Here is a 21,807-nt window from a genome sequence, read left to right as displayed (position 1 = left end):
CAAGCGATTGTCGGGAAAGATTTCCTCGTCGTGAGCGACGTTCTAAGACAGAACTTTGGCAGCTCAAAGAGTCGCCGATCGCGAATCGTAGAAATCAAACAGTGTTTGATATTTGCGACTGGAAATAGAACGTCGGGCATTGTCTCGGTGGCTGCGAGCAGCAACAAGATTGACAGTTGCGATTCTCTTCTAGTGTGAGGTGCACCCCGACGCCAAAATCGGACACACAATCGCTAGTCGTGTAGTTTGAGCCTGGCTTAAAGACACCTTCAGAGAAGCCCTAAAGCAAGTCGCTAAGCCTACCTATACTTGGGAAGCCCTCACAATCTTCACAGGATCACATAGTCTCCCTCCTCAACAGTTACAAAACACTGTTACTCATTACACCACAATTAAATGAACTTCATTCGATTGTATTGTATTTCATTTGGTACAATTCATTAAAAGTTACTTTGGTTGATCAGTCGATCAACCTCAGAATTATCACGTACGGGATTCTCTTAGAAAACTTTGAAGTGAACCGCCACCATGTAAATTAACCACTCACACATCCGTACGTACGCTTCTTACATAGTGCGGTTCTTACATAGTAGGTATGCCACACTCCATATACCTTTCAGCTTAACGTGGACATCCTCTTAAGACTTAAGAATATATAGTTCACCATCCACTGTGAAGTAGGACAATAAGAAATAGGATAATATCTTTTCTATTGTCCCATACAGCCTAAACAGGTGTGTTTGCTCCTAAGGGAAATGGGATGTCATTTTGATTTAGATGCTAATTTCAGGAGGCTGTGCTTTGCAGTGACTCCACATTCTGAGATGTTGAGGTGTATATTTCAGTTGGTTTAACTGACATGTTTATATATATCTTTGTTTTTTTCATGGTTGCTGCTTGGCTGGTGTTGAAGTCGTTTTCCTGTGTGGTCTTGTCATGTGCAGTAATGAATGTTTTATAAGAAAGATAAAATATTCAGTTTGTCTTGCAGATGTAGCCGCAACCACTATACTACGCTTGCTCTTCGCAGGTCAGAATTTACATTACTGGCATGGCGGATTTTATATGTGCAGTATTCCAGGTGAAACTTATTGTCGTATATACAGTATATCCACCAAGAATTACTTAAAACCAGTGGTGTAGTCTACTTTTTTCTAGTGGGTATACTGTATAGTTGAGCATTTTATTGTGGTGGGTATACTGTATATTTCTGCTAGTCTAAATATTGAATCAACCATTTTAGGTGGGTATACTGAAATCCCTGACATTTTCAGGTGGGTAGACTGCGTATAGTTGTGTTCTACGCCGTAGACTACATCACTGCTTACGTAAAAACCAAGAATAATTTCTGCATTCTGATGCGAATACACTGTATCACATGGCATACATGGCATATGTGTAAATATGAATATGCTCTGTTCCTGCAAACATGAGTTGCCAGAAAAAAAGAGGCTTGATCTTTTCATATTTTGTTATGACCAGATATATGCAAGCCTCACCAAATGATGAATGCCTGCTCAATAATGAATCATTTGAGGAAGTTAGGACCGCAGATGAGATGCCCTTACTCTAGTCTGGTGGCGGTGATACATGCAAATATATAGGTCCTGACTGAAACGGCTGTATTTTGTCAACCTCAACATTTAAAAAAAAACCCAGTATACCCTACAGCCCATTCACCTTCAGCTGATTGAGACAAACGGCCCATCTGCAGTGCGTATAGCTTGCACACACACACACACACACACACACACACACACACACACACACACACACACACACACACACACACACACACACACACACACACACACACACACACACAGCTCAGTGCGTTCACCTTGCAGTGCCATCGTCCAGCATCACTGGCTACCTCTGCGTCGGTGTGTGTGTGTGTGTGTGTGTGTGTGTGTGTGTATGTTGCTAAGCAGAAAAGGGGCCATGGCCCACTGTAGCTGTGCTGTGATTGGCTGTTGTGGCAGAGCAGGTGGGGAGTGTGTTGGGGGGGGGGGGGGGGGGTGTTAGGGGGGGGGTGTATCCCTGATTGGTGCAGTGAGCTCGGCTGGCTGGCTGACTGACTGCGGGAACCCGGTTCTCCCCGGTTCTCCCCATTCTCCTGGTTCCGGTTAGATGTAGAGCAGCCCAGTCCAGTCTAGTTCGCCTCAAGGAGCCGGTCTCTCCTGTTTCTCACCGCAAGACACAGCATGCTCAGAGTAGCAATAAGCTGTAGGAAGCCACCAGCACACGTCACACCAGCACACAACAATAGAACTGCATCACACTCTCTACAGGGATGCTTTGTTACCGTGGTGGCAGTACAGCAATGTCATTTTCTAACGAACTTCTTGCTTTTGGTCTATTTCTTTCTATCAATTTTTTTGTTGTGATCTATGATTGTGTTCTTTTTGTCTTTCTTTTTAGTGTTTTTTGTTGTCTGTACAGTTAAGCTGTCAGAGCTATAGGGAACATGCCCACGTTACAGCAATACATCAAGCCAATTACGTAGCCAATGCTAGGCATAGCATTGTGCCTAGCCCTAATAGACTGATAGTGTTTTTTGACAGGGTCGTGTTAAATTAAGTACACATGTCACAGCCTCTTTGTCCTCTCGAGTTCCCCTGGCACATTTGTCATCATTATCGAGGGAGGCTATAGAGGGGGGGGGGGGCACCCTCCCTCCCTCAGTACCGTATGCTTCTGTTATTATTAGCCTGCCTAGCGCTCGCTTGGCTACATCAAGATATGCGGAGCAGCATATGTGGATACGTGCAGGGCCCCTCCTCCACCATTGTCTGCATGCATCAGATCGCAGCCAAGGCAGCCACGGCATCAGGCAGCATCAAAGGTTACCATGGTGATGGACCACCGGATGAAAGGAGGGGGGGGCAGGGGGGATGAATGACTCTTGGCCCCCACCCCCTAGGGGAGAAGGGAGGGGGAGAGGATTGGAGAGGATTGGTTTGTCAGATGCAAATGGCACATGGCGGAGGGTCTGGATGACTCACTCTATGATGATAAAAAATGAAAATTTAAAACAAATGAAAAAATAAGTGAATAAATAAGTCATTTTGATTGGAAAATATGTCAATTTTGCAGGGAGAAGGAGGGGGGGATTAGTTTGTCAGATGCAGATGGTGCACCGCAGAGCGTCTGGATGACTCATTCTATGATATTAAAAAAAAGAAGAAAAAAAACGAAATAAGTCTATAAATAAGTCTTTATTATTTTGATACAAAAATATGACGATTTTGCGGTATCCACTCAGAAGCAGCACACATTTAATAGCAGTGCCATTATCAAGGACAAAAGAACAAAAAGCTTTATCTTCCCTGTGACTCACCTAGAGTACTGTAAGGCCTACAGATAAAAGCTATTGAGCAGATGACAATAGCTGAAGTATCTTGCCTTGATCCTCTGGGTAATGCTACCCCATATTGCTCTCTACACTACGCACGTAGGAAATGATGTATTTTGTGTTTTGTTCCTTCCTGTTGTGATGACTCAGAGTTTGAGCTGTGTGTCTAAGACTCCGGCGTCGGAGATGGAGAACGTTTCCAGTGCACCGGGAGCTGACGGAACAGGGGAGGCCGGGAGCAAGGTACAGTAGGGGTATATACAGACACACACACACGCACGCACACACACGCACACACATATACTCTCCATCTCTCTCTCCCTATTTCTCTCTCTCTCTCTCTCTCTCTTTTTCTCTCGCTCACACACACACACACACACACACACACACACACACACACACACACACACACACACACACACACACACACACACACACACACACACACACACACACACACACACACACACGCGCGCGCGCGCACACACACACACACACACGCACACACACACACACACTACTTTACTCTACTTTACCAATATAAAAAGACATACGTAGTCTCACACATCACCACACATATTCAAATCAGCAACGTTTTGCTTACGCAGCACACACAGACATATCCTTCAACACCACCACCACGTACTGTACACTACACTACGGTACCGTGGTAGACAGATTGGCTGCCTTCTCCTCTGGGAACCCCCACAGCACCAGGCAGCAGCGTTATGCACACACACACACACACACGCACGATAACAGACTCACGCATATGCACGCACGCACGCACACAAGACTCTCTCTCTCTCTCTCTCTCTCTCTCTCTCTCTCTCTCTCTCTCTCTCTCTCTCTCTCTCTCACACACACACACACACATACACACACACACACACACACACACACACACACACACACACGCACACACACACACACACACACACACACACACACACACACACACACACACACACACACACACACAGCACAAGACAGCAGCAGTAGCGTTATGAATATCATTTGCAGAGTAAAATATGCTCCCTCACCTTGACATCCCATTGCTAAGGGGCGGGAGGCCAGCCGTGCCCGTGCCAGAGTCGGAGTCAGAGTCGTGTCAGGGGGCAGGGCAGGGCAGGGCAGGCGAGGAAAACTGCAGACGTGTGAAGTTTTTTTTATATTCCAATTTGCATCGGTCACGCTGGGCATGCTTAGTCATCCTGCCAGAGCTCAGCACTGGGAGGGGAGGGAGGAGGGAGGGATGCAGTGCAGAGTGGAGAGTCTACGTATTGCAGAGGTGGGAAACCTTTTGTTCATTCGAGAGGCCACTTCAAATTTTACAAAGTCCTCCAAGAATTTCCTCATACACCTTTGCCTACGTGTATATTGAAGGCAGCTATCTTTGCAACAGACCTCATCTTCACCAGGTCCCCTGAAGATATAACTTCATTGAATTGCTGATGTAATGTCTAACATTTCTTTACAAAGCATGTCATATTTCATGTGGAACTGCCTAACATTAAAATTATGTTGGAGGCCGGATAAGACGGCCATAGGTCCAAGAGTTGTACTGCACATTTATTATGTGTGTCTCTCGGCATGTGTAGAGTACTCTCTGCTCAATTAACTCTGGCATTTTTTCATTCTCTCTCTCTCTCTCTCTCTCTCTCTCTCTCTCTCTCTCTCTCTCTCTCTCTCTCTCTCTCTCTCTCTCTCTCTCTCTCTCTCTCTCTCTCCCTCACTTGCTATCTCTCTTTCGCTCTCTCTCCTTCTGTCTCTGTGTGTGTGGGTGTCTCTCTCTGTCACTCCCTCTCTCTCTCTCTCTCTCTCTCTCTCTCGCTCTCTCTCTAATGTGCACAGTGGTGAACTTTCTGACGGGGCAAGCCAAGTTTTGCATTTGGAAATGTGTTTGGACAGCTAATGAGGGTGGTGGGATACGGTTTCTTTGGTAAGGGGTTGTTTTTAATGGGGTAGGGTAGGGCGGGGTGGGAGGAAGTGTTTGTTTTGGTGTATGTGTGGACAATGGTTGGTTCAATAAAGGGATTTTAAATGTCAAATGTCTCACTCTCTCTCTCTCTCTCTTGTCAGGTGGAGATGGTGTTCTGGCTGTTGTCCATGCTGGCTACGCGTGACCGTGAGGAGATGTCCCGCACCCTATTGGCCATGTCCAGCTCCCAGGACAGCTGCCTGGCCATGCGCAAGTCCGGCTGCGTCCCCCTGCTGGTCCAGATCCTGCATGACGGCCCCGAGGGCGGCTCAGCAGCAGCGGCAGCGGCAGCAGGTCAGAGATATTCTAGACTAGTGTTTCTCAACGGGGGCGGTACAGCCCCCCAGGGGTCACTGATGAACCCTAGGGGGACATTGAGAAGGCTCCAGCTGAGTGGGGGTGGGGCTTGGTTCCAATTGAGGGGCATTAGTCTATTTTATTTTGCAATAAAGGGGGGTGTTAGAGGCTTATGATGAAGTCAAGGGGGCGTTTGTTCCAAAAAGGTTGAGAACCACTGTTCTAGACAGAGATACGTCATTCCAGTTCTTTTCCAGTATCCACTTTATGTCGGGTGAACGCCCCTTTAGGAGACCTTCAGTTAGGAGACCTTCGGAGTCCTGAGGTTGAGAATAATTGGAGTCCCCTTAGCGTTGTAGATGGCGGTAGCGCACTTCGTGTGCAAGCACCTCAAAAATAGAAGGAGAACAAGGGGGACAACACCCTCTTAGGAGACCCAACTTGAGCACACTCCTTTGCATTGGGTGGGCGGGTTTTGAATCCTCTTTATTACTCCACCCTCTTTGAGCAGGTGCAGCAGGAGGAGGAGCATCAGGGGAGGGTGGAGGTGGAAATGTGGGCTGCAGTCGCGAGGCTCGGTCGCGGGCGAGCGCGGCGCTGCACAACATCATCTACTCCCAGCCAGACGAGGGCCAGGCGCGGCGCGAGATGCGGGTGCTGCACGTGCTGGAGCAGGTCCGCTCCCACTGCGAGAGCGGCTGGGACTGGATCGAGAGCCACGCCACCACCCCCTCGCCCGGGGGAACCAGGCACGATGGTGAGTTTGTTTCAATGATACAGTAAGTAAGGGGATAAGGTACGTTCTACTCTGTTGTGATGCAAGACCTCCTTGGTTGGTTTATTTTGAGACCATTGTGTTTTGAGATCATGGTATGTGGTGATATTACGCTATAAAGGCATGATGGTGAGTTTATGCATGACAGCAACACATTTAAAAAAATGGGTTGCTAAATGTCTTTGTACTATATATTGTTTTTTGTATATTTTGTTTTATTAATCTCACTTAATTTATCCTTACTTGTTTTCCCCATCAGTTTTAGTTTCCCTATTATTATTATTATTATTATTTATTATTATTATGTTTTGTGTGTGTGTGTGTGTTTTGAGACCATAAGAGCACTACTGCACTTACTCTCTCTTACTTACTTTCTTCCTCTCTCTTACTTGCTTACTTACTCTCTTACTTACTCTACTTACTCTCAAGCAAACAGCATACATTACAGCCTACTCATCATGTTTTGTTCCCTCCACAGACATCCCTGAGCCTGTGGACCCTCAGATCTGCCAGGCGGTGTGTGCCATGATGAAGCTGTCGTTCGATGAAGAGTACCGGAGAGCCATGAACGAGCTCGGTAAGGGAGGGGACCAGGCGATACTGATGCCCTGACACAACACCCACCAGCCATGTTGCTTATTTTGTGATTTATATCTCATGATGTGCAACATTTACACCAGTGGGATGGCTTACTATTCCTTGAGGAAGACTAGCCATAATAGTCGGCTATGACGACATTACACAGAGTCTTTTTTGCAAAGGGAGAGTGTTTTTAAGCGTTGAAAGTATTGTTAACTAAAGACACCTGAATGGCATGACATATGAGGAGATACATATGATTAAATGGTAAATGGCAATTTAATGACCAAATGCAAGTTAGCTATTTCAATTATCACAAGGCTACCCTGTAAGTGATATAGGGTGTATATACAGTCAAATCGAACACACGGTATCACTGACACCCTGTGTTTCTTTCTGTGTATACCATACATCACTGACACCCTGTGTTTCTTTCTGTGTATACCGTACCTGACCCCCTGTGTTTCTTGGTGTGTTTGTGTATACCGTACCTGACTCCCTGTGTTTCTTTGTGTGTGTGTGTATACCGTACCATACAGGTGGTCTTCAGGTGGTGGCAGAGCTGGTCCACCTGGACCATGAGCTGTACGGCATGCAGAACGACCCCATTAACATGGCACTGAGGCGGTACGCTGGCATGGCACTCACTAACCTCACCTTTGGAGACGTTGTCAACAAGGTAAACATCAACAGTCAGGTCTGAACCTCTTTTATGCAGCAGAGTTCTTGCACACGTCCTTTGGCCAGGTCGGAGGGGAAGCCCTGGGTTATCAACATCAGTGTTGCCAGATGTGTCTGATCAAATCCTGCCCAGAAGGTGCTCAAAAACAGCCAAAATGTACTGAATTGCGCCCAATTTCAACAAATTGCATTGATTTCTATGGGCACAAAACTGCAGAAAAACGCCAAATGGTCAATTTTTCCCGTTTTTACCCACAGACAGCCATCCCAAGTACCCGTCAATGTAACCGCATAATCTGGCAACACTGATCAACGTTAAAGTCAACAAAGCTCCCGCACACTGTCCACATTTGCAGTGTTTAATAGCGATGTTTCAGTCTATTGACCATCTTCAAGCAATTTCTCAATAGGACCAAAAAAAAAACCCCAAAGAAAACAAAACAACAAAAGGAATGTCAGCATTTATTTATGCACTGTATGTATGTTTTGTGTAGCGTACTCTTTATGGGTTTTGAGCCTGTAATATAATTTATATACTGTATATTTTCGAGGCACAACTGACCAGCCAATTTTCTGTTATTATTACGTAATACACCCATATTTAACTCATGCATACATTAAAATAAACCTTAAAAGTAGCATACTATTTGAAGTGTGCGTTTTAACATGGCCTTTCACAATGTATTCAAGATGTATTTTTAGAAGTCTGACACTTTGTTTTCCATTTTTTTCTAGGCCACCCTTTGTACCAAGAGGAGTTCTCTTCAGGCGATTGTGGCTCAGATTGCTTCAGACAGCGAGGAATTGCATCAGGTAAAAGACAAAATTAACATAGAAAGAGAAGGGGAAAATAGAAACATTTACAACACAGCTTTATCAGCAAATATCTACATTACAACAAGACAATTTAATACCAGTTAGTTGTAGGTTGAAAATGATTCTAATGCCAAAACAGATTCTGTAAACATGTTTAATTCCACAAATCATCCTTGAGTTTAACGTTGTATCTGTTAGCCATAATGATAATGTATTGAATAGACCTGCACACTCACTTTCATCCTTTTGCTTTTTAGTCATTCATTGCAGGGTTAGACAGATATTTTGGCTCTAAGAGCCTTCGAGTTTCGAAACGTCTGTCTAACCCTGCAATAAATTAATAAAAAGGAAAAAAAAAGAACTATGCACTACATTGTGTGACTATCTCAGAAACGCATTAACAGTAAGGAAAAGCACCGTGTCTGGAAGTTAACCATAATGATGACAACACTGTGCAGCACTCTAAGAGAATTATTGTCCCTGTGTGCAGGTGGTGTCGAGCATCTTGAGGAACCTGTCATGGCGTGCAGACATCAACAGCAAGAGAGCCCTGAGGGATGCCGGGAGCGTGCCGGGACTCATGGCCTGCGCTCTACAGGCCACCAAAGTAAATAAATAAGAACTGGCAACAGGGATGGCAACCTGACCCCTTGTCAGAGGAGTAGATGTGTGACTAGGGATGCACGATGTATCGGCCAGATGTATCGGTATCGGCCGATTTTTGACATTTCTCAACACATCGGACATCGGTCCGATGGGTAAAACTGGGCCGATGTTAAAGCCAATGTTTTTTTTTGTTATGTTATGGTTCTAAAATATTTTACAGTTCTAAAAGCTTGGACTTGACGGTGACTTTCATTGTTTGTCTCCTAGTTTGTCTCTAATTTTATCACAGGGAGTTAAAAAGTGTTTTTGGAAATAAGAGGACATTCAAAAATTCAGTTTGTTTGTATCATTGTCAGTCTGTATTAAATGTTATCTCTTTAAAAAAAAAAAAACCTTGGTATCGGTTAATATTGGTTATCGGCCAAAACCGCAATATCAATATCGGATATCGGTATCGGCCGAAATCTTTCACATCTTGCATCCCTATGTGTGACCATCCCACCCGATGGGTCAGGTGCAGGACAATAAAAGCAATAATCCAGGTAAAGTGAATTAAGTCCGCAACGCTGCTTGTCTTCTGTTCAATTTAATAGTGAGAGCGTTGCAGACTTTATTCACTTTACCTGAACCTGAGCCCTTGTCCAATGCCAGATGCATGTGATGTTGTGTGTTAAGTGCCATTCCCAGACAATCCAAAACACAGCAGGAAGACAAACAGATAGACAGACACACAGTCGGACAGACTAACAAACACAAAGCAAACACACAGACAGACCGACAAAGAGATGGACAGACAAACAGACATTCAGTTGTTGCCACCTCTGGCCCAATCAATGGAGTAAATGGTATGTCAGCGATGTAATGTCATGTGCTAGTGTTGTACTGACCCCCATTCATTTACTTTCACTTTTACTGAGGAGGAGAGGGGGATGAGAGGAGGGGAGAGGAGAGGAAAGGAGAGGAGAGATGACAGGAGAGGAGGGGTAGGAGAGGAGAGGGCAGGGGAGACGGGGGAGGAAAGTAGAGGAAATTACTTTTACTTGCTTTGCACTAGGAGTCGACCCTGAAGAGTATCCTGACTGTTGTACAGTAATAACACAGTCTTTTTAAAGTCACCAAAACACACTTGTCTGTATCCTTTGCTGTCCAATAGGAGTCGACCCTGAAGAGCATCCTGAGTGCCCTGTGGAACCTGTCGGCCCACAGCCAGGAGAACAAGGTGGCCATCTGCTCTGTGGACGGCGCTCTGGGCTTCCTGGTCAGCACCCTCACCTACCGGTGCCAGACCAACTCCCTCGCCATCATCGAGAGCGGCGGCGGCATCCTGCGCAACGTGTCCAGCCTCATCGCAACCAGAGACGACTACAGGTATACGCATAACTAGATAACCACTCAGAGAGTGCACCTCCGCACTCTGGTGGACGATAACACAAACGCACCCCGAACATACTCATTTGCCAATTGCATAGCATACTTTGGTATGGCATAGCACTTACAGCCAACAACAGAACTTATATGATATATGTAAGGTATCCACGATCCTCAAACACACTGAACAAATTAGAACATTATTTGAATAGAACATTTTCTGTAAAAGGCATTAGTGATCAAGTCAAGTCAAGTTTATTGTCAATTTCTTTACATGCATTGGTCATACAAAGAATGTTTCCACAGATTCCTACACTACACATCAGCTGTAACCGAGTGGTTAAGGAGATGGGCTTTAGATCACAGGGTTGCAGGGTCGAATCCGAACCTATCTCACTCCATGGCTGAGGGCACCTAACCCCACTCTACTCCAGGGACTGTAACCCATACCCTGTACTTAAAATAACAGCTGACACTTTCATCCAAAGTGACTTCCAGAGTAATGCAATGTAATGTTGTCCTACTACAGGATTCTAACTCACACATTCTCTTTTTTTCTCCTGTTCTCACAGGCAAGTGCTGAGGGACCACAACTGTCTGCAGACCCTCCTGCAGCACCTGCGCTCCCACAGCCTGACCATCGTCAGCAACGCCTGCGGAACCCTCTGGAACCTCTCCGCCCGCAGCCCCAAGGACCAGGAGCTGCTGTGGGACCTGGGCGCCGTGAGCATGCTCCGAAACCTCATCCACTCCAAGCACAAGATGATCGCCATGGGCAGCGCAGCGGCGCTCCGGAACCTGCTGGCCAACCGGCCCCTGAAGTACAAGGACACGGCCGTGATATCGCCGGGGTCCTGCATGCCGTCGCTCTACATGAGGAAGCAGAAGGCGCTGGAGGCGGAGCTGGACGCCAAACACCTGGCGGAGACGTTCGAGTCCATGGAGAAGCAAAGTCCCAAACACCCGGCGAGCATCAATAAACCTCTGAGGCACATCGAGAGCCTGGCGAAGGACTACGCCTCGGATTCTGGCTGCTTTGACGACGACGAGGCTCCGAATCAGTCCAGCAGCCTGGACACGGGGACCTTCTCCATGCTATCCATGTTCCTGAACAACTCCAACTTCCTCCAGGGCCAGGGCCAGCCTCGCAAGAAAGACGGAGAGCCTGAGCGGGACATTGAACTACCCATGTCCGATGACAAGCGGCAGGCGCCTCCCGACGACGAGGTTAACATTGCCGCGGAAAAGCTAGCTAAGAAGATCACCAACACGGTGGCCAAGATTGACAGGCTGGTGGAGGACATCACCATGCACACGTCCTCAGAGGACAGCTTCAGCCTCAGCTCGGAGGATCACTTTGTGGACTGGCAGTATGGGTCCGACGAGCTCCACGAGGCCCGAGCGAAGTCCTGCTCCCCTTGCCGTCTCTCAGACACCAGCAGCCTCGCACACAGAGAGCGGCTGAACAGAGCCCATGCCCTGCTTCGCCTCAAAACCAACCATAGCAGCTTGTCTAATGACAGCCTGAACAGCGGCAGCACCAGCGATGGGTACTGCGGCAGCAAGGACCAGGTCTGCACTCCAGCCAAGCCTCAAATGCAACGGAGGCCAGACCGGCTCGAACTCAAGGTGGCCCACCATGACATCATCAGTAACATGGTACAAGGCTCGACGGAGATCAACAAAAATGAGATACCAGAGCGAGACTCTGAAGGGAACCGAGAGGTCAAGACATCAGAGCTAAGCAGCACAGAGACAGAGAAAGCTGAAGAGCCTAACGCATTGACTCCAGCAACGACCTCCACCAAGGTGTCGTCTGACGTCAGTATGCCCACGATTAAGCTATCCCCATCTTACCAACAGATTCCGCTCATACAAAGTGTTACCAAGTTTGGGGTTGCCAAAAACACCATCAATGTTCAGGCAGCTCAAGCTATGAGACGCCAGGCCTGGGTGCCAACAGTGATGACAGGAGGGAGCATGACCAAGTTCTCTCCGATAGTAGCTGCCAGGAGCCCGACCCTGGGGCAAATGGAGACTGTACAGAAATACTCTGTGGAGAACACTCCCATTTGTTTTTCACGATGCAGCTCCCTCTCGTCGCTGTCCTCTGGCGACGGTGCGCTGGACGGGCAGAGTCAGAGTGAGAACGAGCTGGAGAGCGACTCATCACTGGAAATCATCGAGGTGGAGGATGACGAGGAGGAAGAGCTGGGGAAGATGGTTGAAGAGGACGAGACGCTCCAGGACCTGAGTGACAGCCAGATGTTGATCACCGACCAGAAAACCAGCGCTAGCATTAGCAGCATCCCCTCAGACCCCATTGAAATCCCCAAGCACCGCGAAAAGATCTTCCTCAGGGAGGTCGCCTCGGCCATCCTTGAGGACCAAACTCCATCGAGCTCCTCTGACAACTACATCCACGAGACGCCCCTTGTCATGAGTCGCTGTAGCTCTGTGAGTTCTCTTGGCAGCTTTGAGTCCCCCTCCATCGCCAGCTCCATACAGAGCGACCCCTGCAGCGAGATGATCAGTGGCACTGTGAGCCCAAGTGACCTTCCCGACAGTCCTGGGCAGACCATGCCTCCCAGTCGCAGCAAGACGCCCTGCTGCGCCGAGACGGGTGCCACGGAGGCCCAGAACATGGGCATGGGAAACCAGTGGGAGAGCAGCCTGAGGAAATTCATGGAGATTGCGGACTTCAAAGAAAGGTTCAACCTACCTCCAGACTTGGACACTATGATTTATTTCACTGTAGAGAAACCGACGGAGAACTTTTCTTGTGCTTCCAGCCTGAGCGCTCTACCTCTTCACGAGCATTACATACAGAAGGACGTGGAGCTCAAACTAACCCCTCTCCTTCAGCAACAAGACAATAATCCAAACAACCACCATGGCCAAAGAGATGAAATGCATGATCGAGGTGGTCTCGACCATGCTGAGAGGTATAGTGAAGGAAACTCGGATGACGACATCGAGATTCTGAAAGAGTGCATCAACTCTGCAATGCCGTCCAGATTTAGAAAAGTTAGACCCTTGATGTCCACTCTTTCCAACCAAATGCTCAATTCTCAGACTCGAGGACGATCCATTCAGCTCCCTGTATACATGGTGGTGCCCAACTCCAATCAGATGTGTGCTATGAGAAAGCCTGGGATGACGGAAAGGGATATCTATCACGATGATTCATCTTACACAGATTCAGCAGAGGGCACGGCCATTAACTTCTCCAGCACCACGTCCTTGAGTGACGAGACCCTTCAATACCCTACTAAGGCAAGGACAGCAAAGGATTGGCGAGCTCGAAATATGGAGAAGCGAGAACTCATCGATCAGGAAGCAAAGCGAATAGAAGAACTGAGAGTATTTTCACGCTTCCACAAACAAGCAAACAAGGGACCCTGTCAACCAGAGATGATGGGTGGTCAGACGAACAGGACGAGGCACGCCGTCCCCACCCAGAAATTGCTCATGCAAAGCAAAGAAGTGGCAGCTAGAGCCACACAGCAGAAAGGCAGCAGAGCTCAGTCGCCAGCCCCCAATGTCCACTTCCAAAGCCAGGCACACCTGTCCAGAAGCATGCCGCAACTCGATCTGCCCATTAGAATGCAAAGGGCCGAGATGTATCAGAGCCAGAAGTCTCTGTATGGAGAGAATGCTCAGGAAAATATGGCGTTCCAGTCCATGCGACACCCCACACCAACAGAGGAGGCCATCTATTGTTTTTACGAAGATCAGCTGGACAAGGAAGAAGCAAAGATGACACAAACTGGGCGGAAACAAATGAATGATACAAACAACAGGAACACCATAAACCGTGGAAGTGTAACGGCGAAACGTGAAGATAGCCCACAGACAAGGCCGAAGGGCTTCCAGAGGATCAAGCAGAATCTGATCATGAATGAGGCACCGCCATGCTACTCCCTTAGTTCATCCCTGAGTTCCCTGAGTGACGCAGACTTCGACGAACACAAAGGGAAAAAGCAAATCTGGATCAAAAGCAGGCATGGAGTGGCACCAAATACAGCCTCAAACACTAATAAGATGTCACACGCCCAGTATGACGACAACAGTTCACCCAGTTCAATCAGCATGGACTCTGAGGATGACCTCTTGCTGAAGTGCATCACATCTGCCATGCCCAAACAGAGAAAGAGGCAGCCAGGCAGAAAGAAAAAGTCAGACAGGAAGCAGAAACAGAAAAACAGTCAGCAGAAAGCAGCTTCCAGTGACCGCAAACCTGAGAAGCAGCTGGAGAGCGACGACATGTTGTCTGATAAAGACTCTGATCTCAACAGCGTGGAATGGAGAGCCATTCAAGAGGGCGCTAATGATATCGTCACAAAACTGCAGGCCTCAAAATCAGAGTCCTCAGAGTCCGAGTCAGTGCTTTCATTCATGTCCAGCGTCTCGATGGGGTCGAGCTTTACTCCAGACAAGAAGAACAACAAAGACAACAAGAATACAAAGAAACTGGCCGAGGGTAGGAACCAAGGGACCCCACTTGATTTCACTCAACGCAAGCCCGTATCTAACTTGCCTGTTGTCTTCAGAGGCCGCACAGTGACTTACACCCCCAAAAAGGAGACGCCCCCGTCACAACGTCCAGATCCAATAAAGTTGTCGCCCAAAGCAGACAAGCCAGTAAAGAATCCCGACCTGGCCCAGCATAGGTCCCGCAGTCTGCACAGACTCGGGTGGCCTAGTGACTCCACAGAGTTTTCTCTGCCCAAGAGAAGCTCGACTCCACCTGCAAGGATACCAAAGAGCTCCTCCTCCTCCTCACAGAGCTCTAGCGCATCAAGGCAGACCCTGAGAAAGGCCCCATCTCCCACACAGACCATCAAGCCCATGCCCAAAAAGGACAAAACACCAGCATGTAGTCCACCTGGAAAGAAGGGAAACACATCGCCACCGAATCAGCCTGCCAAACCCGCAGTCAACAGCAAAACTCACAAGTCTCCTGTCCGCATTCCGTTCATGCAGCAGACTCAGTCAAAGCAGCAACAAAGCAGGACAATCTCTCCGCTGGTGACCAGTCAGCCTACTCCCGTAGTAAGCAGGCAGAACAGTGTGATGTCGGGAAAGAGAGTCTCACCATCCAACCGCTTCGAATTAGTGCGCATGGCCTCCTCCCATTCTGCCCCAGGCCAGACAGACAGGAACGGCTTCCTGCGACAGTTGACGTTCATCAAGGAGTCACCCAGTGTCTTAAGGCGGGACGGATCTTCCCGCTCTGTGCCCACGTCCCAGCATGCATCACCCCGCCGAGCGTCCACCGTTTTCCTCTGCTCATCTCGCTGCCAGGAACTGAAGCCGGTGATACAGGGGCCGAGACGAGGGCTCGGCCGGGGACCAGGGCAGCGAGCCATACCTGAACAGGGCCTCCTGAGGCAGAGCAGTGCGCTGGCAAGGACCACATCCACCGAGCGAGACTTTGAGGTGAAGCGACCGGCCAGGAGAACCAGCTCAGAGAGCCCCTGCAGGATTCCCAGAAGGAACGTTATGGCCACCCCAAAGCTTGAACCGCTTCAGGCGGAACGCCGGACACCCAAAAAGCAAGAGCGCCAAGAGCCGCCCAAGCGCGACACATCATTCAGGCGCGAGCGCGACACTGTCAAACGTGAGCGCGAGACATTCAAGCGTCACGCCTCCTCACCCAGCATCAACATCCTAAGCCGTGTCACAAGCCGCACTTCCCTGCGATCCTCCTCCTCTGACTCAAGTGCCCGTGCGAAGAGTGACGAGGACACCAAGAAGAAGTCTCAGAAAGCGGGGATGCGTGGCGGCGGACAGGACAGGACCACCTGGAGAAGGATCCGTGATGAAGACGTGCCTCAGATCCTGAAGAACACTCTACCGGCCACGGCACTGCCCCTGCTGCCCTCGCCCGAGGGACAGAGACCGATGCCACCTCCACTGCCAAGCAAACTGCCAACCATCATTCTCAAGTCAAGAAAGACCAGCGATGCCATCGTCCAAACCGAAGATTTGTCTACCACCAGCAAGACAAACTCAACCTCAACCTCAACCTCCCCAACCATCGAAAACAACCCAGCTACAATGTCTGAGGACGCTTCCAAGCTTATGCTGCTGAGGAAGTTCAGCGCTGCCTCTGGGAGCAATCACCATGGTGACGGTGGTGACTCGGACGGATCTGTAAGGAGCCACAGCACAGCTTCATCCATCAACTTCTCAGAGGGACACAGCAGTGGTGGTGGTGGTGGTGGTGGAGGCGTTGGCCACTTCCGCCACAGCTCCCCCAGCAAAGCTGTCCGAGTCACCCCGTTCAACTATATCCCCAGCCCCATGGTCTGCGCTCAGCAAGACATGCAATGCCAAGCCTCATCGCCATTCAACGAGAAGCCAGTTGAAAAAGTCGAGGCGTAAAAAAAAAAGCTGCTCCCCATCTATCTGCGTGTTGAGAATCAATCCCATGCGTGTTTTTTTTCCCAGGATGCTGAAACTCAGGTGGATTCATTTAAAACATCAGTATTTTTTTCTTACCTCTGATGATGCATACAGTAATTTCTGTCTTGCTCGTTCCTCCATCAAAGGCCCTCCATCTGAAAACATCCACCTCCAAGGACAATGGCATTAGCATCCAAAAACCAATATGTCCGCAAACAAGTAGCTATACCACGTATACAGTAGGACATTCCTTGAAATGAATATGCATAACCGCTGCATAGAAATGACCCCATCCCGACCAAGGAGCATTTTTTTCTACTTTTTTTGTACATGTACATACAGTATCTCACTGCTTTGCTTTGCATAGAAACCCACTCTTTTTTGTCTCACCTTCTCTGACACACACATACCAATATGCGCGCACGCACACACACACACACACACACACACACACACACACACACACACACACACACACACACACACACACACACACACACACACACACACACACACACACACACACACATACACACACACAAACATGAAACATGGCATATACTTGCGAAAGACTGTACACCTTTTTTTGGGTGGGGGTGGGCGGGGGGCTTTCAGCACTCAAACAAACAATATGCAAAATCAAGCAAGTTGTAACTTTGCAAGGAGACTTGTTTCAAACTTTTCTGGGCCCCGAACCTTGGACCCCAAGTAGTGGGAGAAGACTGTTCGACACTTCGACATGAGACAGAAACCATAGATGTCTGTGTTGCTGTACAGTACTTCCTTTGTATCCGTACATATTTAATCTTTTGTCACATATACCGTCACCTAAGACCAGTGATGGACAACCTGAATTCATTTGTTACCAATCCAGTGCTACATATTCCAAATGACCCGGTTTTACCTGTCCAATTCAACTAGGTGATTGTTAATTCAACCGCACCATCACCTGGTTGAGTTGGACAGGCAACACCGGGTCATTTGGAATACGTATGTGGCACTGGATGATAACTAATGAATCCAGGTTGCTTTTTCACTGCCTTAGACCCACCACGATCAGCCTTCACTTTGTGAACACTGCAGGAAAGCCATTAGCCAATTCAGCCCACCTCAAAAAGCCAGCACAGCTAGAAATGTGTGCCTACCTACGGTATGCTCAACAGCGCCTCTTCAAGGTCAACCACAAACAACTCACTGCACATGCTTTCCAGTTAGCCCAGAGGATCTCTCAGCCTCACTTTCAGCAGCAGGCAGCACCGTGCTGTCAATCCACCACAAGGACTTGCCCGTTTCACTTGGTCTTTAGTCTTAAATGAAAACACCAACTTGCAGTATTTCACACACTAATAACGAATAAAATGGAGAATAAGAAGAGGAAGGTTTGGTAGAGGAATGAAAACAAAACAAAATTCCTCCAGGCACACATTTTTGGACATGAGACGTACGTAAAGTGTTATCTCCATCACTGCTGAACAGGTTCTGTAAGCGACATGTTCTAGTGAAGTAGCTGTGTATATGTATATCTGCTAACTGAATGCTTTGTTTGATTATATAATTGTGTTTGCCTTTAGAGTCAGGTATGCGTAAGTACTTTACCTAAGAGCAAAAAGAACAAAAACAAAAACAAAAAAAACATGCGTAATAAGACACTGAAACAAGCTCCTGTGAACTCCTCAAGAAAGATAATATTCCCACAGATGGTGTTTGGCAATCACTAGGTGTGTGTTCCAATATGCAACCTTGCGTACTCCACTTGTGCTTGTGGCCTCGTAACAGGAAGTAATATGTCATGATGACATCACTGACAACAGCCTTATATTTCAATATCTTGCAAAATCTCAATTGTAAAGTCATTTTCTCATTTGCAAACTGGATGGTGAATGAAGAATAGTCCCCCAAAAATGGTTGTGGCTAGGCTGACAGCGGGGAAACTTATTTTTGTCTACCTGGAGGCGGGGCATCAGCAAAATGTGAGGCCACAAGCCCAAGTAGAGCGCACAAGGTCGCATATTGGAATGCACTCAGTAGGTATTTTCCAATATCCTTACTGCCGTCCTTGACCTGTGCTTGTGGCCTCGCGCCTCATGTGATGATGCCCCACCTCCATGGAGAAAAGAATAATGTTTAATGTTTTCTAGCCACTAACTCTAACTTCTGGGGGAATTTTCCTCATTCAAAATCCCAATTGAAAAAAATGAGAAAATGGCCTTTGAATTGCGATTTTGTGAGATATTGAGTTAAATTTCTGTCATCAATGACATCATCACGAGGCCACAGATGCTTGGGGAGGACGGGAGTTTGGATATTGGAAGGAACACTAGGTCCTGAAGGTCGACGACCGTGAAGAGAAACTGTACAGTGTGTTATGGTCTCTGTAGGTCAACTGACGTCGGTGTAAATGCATTGTTTGAAACCCCACTTCAAGGGTTGCAGTAACTCTTAGAGAATATGAAAGTTTTCAGGGTTATTTATGACCACCAGTGATGTGCAAAATAGACTCATTAGTTACAATCTAGTGCCGCATATTCCACATGACAGTGTTTTACCTGTCCAATTCAACCAGGTGATCATTCAAACCAGCCAATCACCTGGCTGAATTGGACAGCTAAATCAAGTAATTTGGAAAGTGTGGCACTGGATTGTGAACTAATGAATCCAGTTTGCCCTTCGCTGTTTATGATTACAGAGCCTACAGCTTTACTGTTTGTATCTAGCACTAAGCGTTGGGTACATTTGTCTTAAAATGTCCCATGTCAGGCTAACTACTCCAGCAGTGACATACCGTATATAACCCTGAGGACTTTTTTGTTTACTTCAGAGGTGGGTAAATGTTTTGCCATGACTTTGATGAAATGTGTGGAAGAGGTAGTTGGATGATGATGACAATGAAAGAGTTAGGCCTGAGTCCCACTGGCTGTGTTGAATGGGCACGACAGTTGCATTCCTCATGGATTTCCATTCGTTTCAACAAACAAGCCCAAGCCCAAGCCTAGCCTGCAAACTGCTCCCATGAAGGTAGTAGGACTATTAGTGCAGCTTGAAACTCTTTGATTAACGTAAGATCCAGACATGAATGGAAATCCTCAGTATGCATCTGTTGTGTCATACATACAAAACACAGTTAGTGTGATGGAGGCCTTGAGCAGGATGTTAGCATAGTTTGCTCTGAGGAAACGTCAAAGTGGTTTTACCCTGTGCTGGCCAAGGAGCCCTCGTAATAAATGTTCTCATGTTATAATAACCAGTGGGGATGTCGTTATTTTGATGATAAGGTGTCTTAAAGGGTAACTTCAGTCAATTTCAACATGGAGTTGTAATGCTCACACTACCCTGGACTTGTCAGTACCTGAGTTTTTTTTTTTCTTCAGCCTTTTCCAGGATCCTAGTTATTGTAATGGGGCAGGTGTTTGTTTACGTTTAAATAATAATAATAATAATAATAATGTATTCCCAAAAACATCCAAAAGGTTATGCAACATCAGCAGACAACTAGCAAACAGTGATACCTTTTGGGAAAATATTTGGTGTAGGCCTCTATATATATATATATATATATTTAAAAGAATGTAAACAAACACTGCCCCGATTAGAGTACCTCATATCTTGGAAAGGGTTGAGCAAAAAAATGCAGCATCACCGGGTACTGACAAGTCAAGGGTAGCGTGAGCAATACAACAGCATATTGAAATTGGCTGAAGTGCTCCTTTAATACAATTAAATGGAATTACTTCTCTAGTCTCTGAGATCTCAAGTGTGCTGAGAGCTTTTCCTGTTACCTGCATGCAAAGGTGTCAAAGATAAATATGGTGTAAGTACAACATTAGCACATGATATTACATACTGTAGCTGTTATACCATTTATTCCATTGTACCTAATGAAATAGTTAGACTGTGTTGTTACTGAAAAACACCAAAAACCTAACAAGGACCCACCACAAACTTGATTCAACTAGTGCAGAGCCAGCTGACCGCAAGACAAGTAGCCTACAGAAGTCTACTGTTTACTCAGATAAGTTACCCGTGTTGGACGGAAACTTTCTTTTTTTACTTTTATGTTTGACACCTCTGCCTGCATGTATTTGACACAGAAAGACCAACTGTAAAAAATCTGGGGGCTGGAACCATGATGTTCTACTGAACTGTTTAGAGACAGAACGCCTGAAGATCCTCAGTGATGCTTAAAGCAATTGAGCAGTTGTCAACGAAAGGATATTTCAAAGATTTAGTATACTGTATGATTCATCACATTAACACCCATACACATTTCCACTCCAAATTATTAACTTGTCGAGTGCATATGCATTTGTGCGTTTCATCATATAGCATCACACACATTCTATTGTAAGAATCCATACACATGTACTAACAAAGCTGGAAGTCAGTGGAAACTACAATTATCCTGACTGATCACTTTCTGAGATAACACTGTCCACCGCAAATATGTATCTTCCTTAACACCATGCATTTTATAACAAGTCTACACACTCATGATCAAATTCCAGGTTTTGCTGATGTAAAATATTACAAAAGCAAACTTTTTCCACCATTTTACAATACAACCTATACAATGCAATTGACAAAAAAACCTTGAAGCTTTACATATTTGCCTTTCATTTTTTTACATCCTGAAAACTTGGTATTTGAACAGGGGTATGCATGTCTTTATATTCATGTCTTTAAATGCCATTTTGTATGAAGATTGTGATGAGGAATCTTTTCAGTCAGTTTCAACGAGTCTATTTTCATAGAATGTTCGTGGGAAAATTCAACATACTGTAAGTTGACATTGCAGAAGACCCTTAACTCTGTACTGCACCCTTGTGGTCCATTTTGACTTAACTTCCTGTAAAAGGGATCACCCAGTACAAGAATAGCACTGCAAATCCAAAACACACAGATAATATAAACAGACACAATATACAAGGCATACACAGAAGG

The 21,807-nt window shown here is 46.7% G+C and overlaps 1 protein-coding gene across 1 annotated transcript in view; it reads left to right on the top strand.

Annotated features, from left to right (window-relative positions):
* The window catches only part of apc2 (APC regulator of WNT signaling pathway 2), a 29,861-nt gene extending 13,013 nt beyond the window's left edge, over positions 1-16,848 (top strand). Inside the window, exons 7-16 of the mRNA XM_063200379.1 lie at positions 3,508-3,598; positions 5,438-5,608; positions 6,174-6,390; positions 6,887-6,985; positions 7,527-7,666; positions 8,404-8,481; positions 8,975-9,091; positions 10,244-10,458; positions 11,031-15,977; positions 16,059-16,848. Coding sequence (XP_063056449.1) covers positions 3,508-3,598; positions 5,438-5,608; positions 6,174-6,390; positions 6,887-6,985; positions 7,527-7,666; positions 8,404-8,481; positions 8,975-9,091; positions 10,244-10,458; positions 11,031-15,977; positions 16,059-16,848 — 6,865 coding nt within the window. The remainder of the gene's footprint in view (positions 1-3,507; positions 3,599-5,437; positions 5,609-6,173; positions 6,391-6,886; positions 6,986-7,526; positions 7,667-8,403; positions 8,482-8,974; positions 9,092-10,243; positions 10,459-11,030; positions 15,978-16,058) is intronic.
* The last annotated feature ends 4,959 nt before the right edge of the window (positions 16,849-21,807 follow it).

Source organism: Engraulis encrasicolus, chromosome 6, assembly GCF_034702125.1.
Source record: "Engraulis encrasicolus isolate BLACKSEA-1 chromosome 6, IST_EnEncr_1.0, whole genome shotgun sequence".
NCBI lineage: Eukaryota > Metazoa > Chordata > Actinopteri > Clupeiformes > Engraulidae > Engraulis > Engraulis encrasicolus.
This window is presented reverse-complemented; position numbering and strand designations above follow the sequence as displayed.